The sequence below is a fragment of the Hemitrygon akajei genome, chromosome 2, assembly GCF_048418815.1.
Source record: "Hemitrygon akajei chromosome 2, sHemAka1.3, whole genome shotgun sequence".
Taxonomy (NCBI): Eukaryota; Metazoa; Chordata; class Chondrichthyes; order Myliobatiformes; family Dasyatidae; genus Hemitrygon; species Hemitrygon akajei.
The window spans coordinates 146,359,479-146,365,478 of NC_133125.1; the positions used below are offsets into that span (position 1 = coordinate 146,359,479).

Genomic DNA, 6,000 nt, shown 5'->3' on the forward strand with positions numbered 1-6,000 from the left:
CTCTACAGTAGCTGGAAGAGTGTTGGTGGTCAGGAATTTGGTGAGAGTTCTCACCTGTTCTCTTCACCGACAACAGGGAGAAACTTCACCAGAGAATATTCACGACCACTTGTGGAAGTGCTCCCACCAGCAATGAACACCTCTCCATTGTCCCATAACCATTTAACCTGACCTCAGAGAGACACGCAGTGATGATTTAACCCAGTCTGGTCCTGGTGAACATGTCCTGTTCCATCTCTCAGTGTGGGATACCACAGCTCATCCCGGGAACTGCAGACGTGATCAGGGATTTCAACCCCACTGTGTTCAGGCAAAGCTCACGTGGCTCCTGGGGTGAGGGGTCAGTCCTGATTCACCAGTTTTGTGATCCCGATTCTCTCAGGGGTTTGAGGTGGACCGCAGTGTCTCAGGTCTCAAGTTGCTGGTTTCAGGCATGGGTCCTTCCTGAAATCTGGACTCCCAGCCTCTCTAACTCTCTGCTCCGGTTCCAGGCTCTCACTCTCTCCGTTATTTCTACACGGTGGTGACCCCGGGGTCAGGGATCCCGGAGTTCATGACAGTCGGGTACGTGGATGAGGAGCAGATCGATTACTACGACAGTGTGTTGGGGAAGAAGGCACCCCGTCAGCAGTGGATGGCGGAGAGTCAGGGATCCGACTACTGGGAACGGGAGACACAGGTTGCTCGGGACGAAGAGCAGTTCTACAAGGCCTTAGTCCCGATCCTCATGAAGCAGACCAACCAGACGCTGGGTAAGTGTTTAACAACATGGGTGTGTGTGATGATGGGAGGGACCAGGCATTGGGGGGTGGGGTAGGGTGTGTTGGGGAGCAAAATTAGGGATGGGGGGTTTGGGTGAATATAGGGTTTGTGAGGGGCAGCGGTGACTGTAGGGATTGTGGGGCTGCAAAGGTGCAGGTGACCGTAGGAATTGTGGGAGATGGAAGTGACTCAGGATTGTGGGAGGTTAGGGGTGTGGGTTTCTAAGGATTGTTGGTATTGTGGGCAGTGGGGGGTGACTGTTGGGATTTTGGGAATGAGGGAAGTGAATAGCCACATGAGACAGATGTTGATTTCCAACTCCTCCTGCCACACCCCCTCCCCCTCCCATCACACCACTCCCCCTCCCCACACCCCCTACTGCCACTCTCCATACATCTTCCCCCTAAGCCACATCCCTCCTCTTTACAACCGCTCCCTAATCCTGCTTCCTCCCCCTCCCTCTACCTTCATTTCCTAACCCCGCTCCCTCCCTCTACGTGTCCACCTCCCCCCCGCCCCCACCTACCCACCCCACGGTGTGTTCCAGGGACCCACACTCTCCAGATGATGATCGGCTGTGAGATTCGTGAGGACGGCTCCACTATTGGGTTCATGCAGTATGGCTGGGATGGGTCAGACTTCATCGCCTTTGACAAGGACCAGATGGTGTGGGTGACCCCTGTGACCTGGGGTTTCATCACCAAGAATGAATGGGACCGGGACGCTACCGGGAACCATGAGAATAAGGGATACCTGGAGCAGCAGTGCGTCAGCTGCCTGCAGGAATATGTCAAGGCTGGGGAGAGTCACCTGGAACCTAGTGAGTGGGGGATTGGTGGGAGGGGGAAATGTGTGTCTAAGAGTGACACATTCCTCGCCTTTCCCCAGGCCCCTCACCCACTTTGTTTCCCACCCCCGGCCCTTTGCTGCCTCCACCTCCCCCCCCTCAGGCTCCTTGCCGCCTTCATCCCTCCCCCCAGCCCCTCGCTTTCCTCCCCCTCCTTCCCCTTTCTGCCCCCATTCACTGCCTCCTTTCCCCCCCTCAGATCCTCCTGAAGTCTCCTTCACTGCCTTCGAGGACAACCGCCTCCTCTCCTGTGTGGCCACTGGCTTCTACCCTCAGTCCATCGACGTGACTATTCTGCGGGACGGCCGGACCCTGGAGGAGACCCATTCCCACGGGATCCTCCCCAATCACGACAACACCTACCAGCTGACCAGGACGGTGCAGGTGGAGCCCACGGACACTGTAGAGTTCTCCTGTCGGGTGGAACACCGGGGTCTCCGAGAGCCCCTCGTCTTGTCCCTGGGTAAGAGACACTCACCAGTGGGGCGGTACATGGGCATTGAGGGTGAGGGGTTACTGTTGACCACTGGCCCAGGACAGGTCTGATGGAGGAATCGGTGTTTCTAAGACAGCATGGTTGGTGGGATGGGAGGGAATGGGTGGGGTTGATGAAAGGAGAATCGGGGTTATCCCTCTCTCTGTCACTGATGTGACTATTTCTCTAAATCACCATTAGGTTCAAAGCCCAACTCCATCCCAACCTGGGTCATCACTATAGCTGTGGTCCTGGTGATCCTGGTGGTCATCATCGCTGTTGGTGTTGTTGCCTACAAAAAGAAAGGTAGGACTGGAGGGAGTTAGACTTCCCCTGGGGAAGGGGTCTTGGGCAGGTTGTCTCCTCCTGGTATTCCTCAGTGTCAGAAACGAGCCACGCTCCCGAATAATGGCTTCAAGACAAATTCAAGGAAACAAAGTTTATTAACAGTTCTGCAGAGCTGGGTGCCTTCAGAGAAGGGAACCCTGAACCTTACAGGGCAGCAGGTTTTATCCTTCTTCCTTACCCCTCCCCTCCCTGACTCGGGAGGTACACAGTGTTTTCCCATTCCATATTTGGAGTTGTTTTTTTACACATTTCTGTAAAACAATAGTCCATATCTCAGGACTTCAATGGTTCCACAAACAGTTAATCTTGTCAGGGCTTCTGCATTCATAATTAAATCACATTTGTTTTCTGACTTTAACCCAGACATAATTAAATCACATTTGTCCTCTGACTTTAACCCAGACATAATTAAATCACATTTGTTTTCTGACCTTAACCCCGACCTCTTTCAGAAACGCACATCTTAATTTTGAATCTCACACTCAGCAAAGCCCATCCCAGCACCCCTGCTTTTCTGCACCCAAGGGTGCCCACATCCAACATTGCTCATCTTCACTCCACCATTCCTGACCTCTTTTCTTTCTCCTGTTATAACAGTTTCCATGTCTCGTAACTGTCATTCATGTGCCGACTATAGCAGTGTTCCACACACTCCTCTGACATCCCCTCCCAATACTTTTCTCCTTCCAAGGATGTTCTTTAGTATTTAAAAAAAGCTTGCTATCCACTTTATCTAAGCTTCTTATCATCTTTTAGACTAAAGGTCACTTTGTTTTCTACTTTCCCCAGTGCAAGAGTCATCGAGTCTGACTGTATGGAATTACTCCCTTCGGTCCGACCTGCAATTGCTGACCACATACTTGCATACTCTGATCCCGTTTCCTTGTCCTCTCTACCTTGGTGATTCAAGTACCTGTCTAGATCTATCTTCAGTGTTGTGAGAGTCTGTCTTCATCGCTCCGTCAGTGTGTTTGATTCCAGCCATCTGCTGGGGCAGGGTGAGTGAAACATTCTTTCCTCCGGTCACTCCCAATGTTCTTGCTCCTCACTTACAGACTCTGATCTTGGACTCCTCTGCTCCAGGAAATCAATTCCTCCTACCTGTCCCACCTGAGCCTCTCATTACCGTGTGCATCCATACCTGGTGGACCTGACCAGGGCCAGTATTAGAGTAAATGGTCACTCCAAACCTCCCACTGACCACTCTGTCACCCACCAGCTTTGTTCCGTCTCATGGCCTTACAATGAGTTGGGGCCACACTGGTCCTGTTGGATGTGTCTCCTTTCACAGATTGTAGCTTGAGTTCTGTTTGATTGGGATTCAGAGCCCACTGGGCAGGTACTGAATCTATCTGGTTATATGCTGGGGATGTGGGACCGTTCTCACTGACTGTCTCTGTGTTTTACAGCAGGGTGTTTCTCAGCAGGGAACAAAGGCTACAATCCCACCAAAAGTAAGTTCACTGTAAATCACAGCTGGAATGGTTGTGTTACATTGTTCATGTTCACTGTGTCTCATCTAAAGAATGGAAGTTTTGTGTGCATGACACCATTGTGCATGTCTCTGTCAGTGTGTGAGATTACCCGTATATACCTGTGTTTGTGCGGTGGTGTATTGTGTGATGTGGCTGTCTTTGTTTCTCCGAGTCTGCTCTGCATTGGTAATAAATGTTTTCCTGCCTGTCCTTCCATTCACAGCTTCTGACAAAGGAGAATCCTCCTCCAACTCCTCTGCCACGGCCTGAGGTAGGAACCGTGTTGGACACCGGTCAACGCTGGGCTTCCCAGCTCTTGTCACTGGAGCTGGAGCTGGTCATTACAGCACAGTCTGGGCACTGAGAAACCACGGTCCGGAACCGGAACTGTGGGATGGGCTGTAACCAGTCCCCACAGCACCTCACCCTGGGAATGGTCTCCTGCTCCGTTCCATTCCAGGGATCCAGTGCCCAGTTTTCATGGTTTGTCATTGGAATTGCTGCTTTTCCAGGGTTGCTCAGTGTTTTGTGGTGGGGGAGGGGGGCTAGGGTGAGTTTGGGGTATGTGGGTGTTGTGGGTGATTTATGGTGGTGGGGGGAGATGGGTTTTGCAGGATGTGTTATGGTTGTGATGTGGTGGGGAATGTGTTTAATGTTTGATGATGTTGTATTGCTTGTTGGGAATTAAAATCACTGGACATTATTCCCAGTGTTGGGTGGGGTGGGGGGGGGGTGTTCAGTAGGTTTCATTGTCAGTGTTGGGGAGGTTTGCTGCTGATGCCTCACTCCATAACCATCTCTCCTTGTCCCTCTCAAGGGTGATTAATGAGATATTCTCTGGGGAAAACCATAATTTATGCTTTGACCATCGTGCTTGGAGATACCGATAATTTGCTGATTCACTTCAGGAGCTGGAATGTAATGTTGCTTTTCAAAGGAAGCTGAATCACTTTAGCGTGTGTGGGATGAAGGGAAGGGGCTTAGTGGGGAACAGCTCTGACCCACAGCTCAGCCCTGGTCGGCATCTGGAGACTCACAGTTGGGTGAATAGATTTGCTCATTCAGTCAGTGTGACTGTTGACCGAGAGTGGCTTCTGGCCCGTGTGGGATGGGAGGGGAGTGGGTGGCCGGTGCTGGAGTTAAAGTGAGACTTTAACCCATGGGCTGTGGGATGATCACAGGGAGATCTGAAAACGTGATTTTATGCTGGTGGTGGGGAGGGAGGGAAAGGTTCATTTGTGCTTCATTGTCAAGGCTTTTTAATACTGAATCCAAATAAAATCGATCTTTACTCTGTCTCCCTGTCTGGCAGTGTTTATGGTGGTGGGAACATTGGGATTTGAAGGATGCAGCCACCAAGACTCTGGACAAAGTGGGAGTGATGTGTATTATGGATTTAAGGAGAATCTGCATTTCTGGGAGGGTGTGGGAGAAGACATGAGGAGTGGTTCCTGTTGAGGCAACAGTGACCAGGGAGAGATCTGGCAAGGACCAATAAAATGGTGTCTGGTACAGTGGTGACGATGTTTCCGAGATACTCCTAGTTACCTTCTGCGAAGTTGGAAGCCAAGGATTTATGTAATTGCACCATCATTCAGAATCGGGTTTAATATCAGTGGCAATGTGGTGAAATTTGTTGTTCTGTGGCTCCATCCAGACCGTGCTCTGTTCCTGCTGCTGCCATCAGGAAGAAGGTACAGGAGCCTCAGGACTCTCACCACCAGGTTTAGTAACAGTTGTTACCCCCTCAATTATCTGGCTCTTGAACCAGGGGTGAAAACTAACAGGTTTTCATAGACCATAAGACTTCAAAGGTTCAAAGGCCCAATTTAATGTCAGAGAAATGTATACACTCTCTCCCGTACAAGCTGGGGGTCAGTCCAAGGTTACATGTTATACTGGAGGGATAGAAAGATAGGCAGGTGGGTTGGCATGGCTCTGCTGGTAAAAAAAATGGCATCAAATCAGTAGAAAGTGTGACATAAGATCCGAAGATGTTGAATCCTTGTGGGTTGAGTTGAGAAACTGCAGGGGTAAAAGGACCAGTTATATACAGGCCTCCCAAAGCTGCTGGAATGTGAACCACAGATTTC

General features: G+C 50.7%; 1 protein-coding gene across 1 annotated transcript in view; it reads left to right on the plus strand.

Annotated features, from left to right (window-relative positions):
* The window catches only part of LOC140720954 (class I histocompatibility antigen, F10 alpha chain-like), a 28,660-nt gene extending 25,467 nt beyond the window's left edge, over nt 1–3,193 (plus strand). Inside the window, exons 2-6 of the mRNA XM_073035815.1 lie at nt 492–752; nt 1,310–1,582; nt 1,809–2,072; nt 2,286–2,390; nt 3,189–3,193. Of these exons, the coding sequence (XP_072891916.1) occupies nt 492–752; nt 1,310–1,582; nt 1,809–2,072; nt 2,286–2,390; nt 3,189–3,193 (908 nt within the window). The remainder of the gene's footprint in view (nt 1–491; nt 753–1,309; nt 1,583–1,808; nt 2,073–2,285; nt 2,391–3,188) is intronic.
* The last annotated feature ends 2,807 nt before the right edge of the window (nt 3,194–6,000 follow it).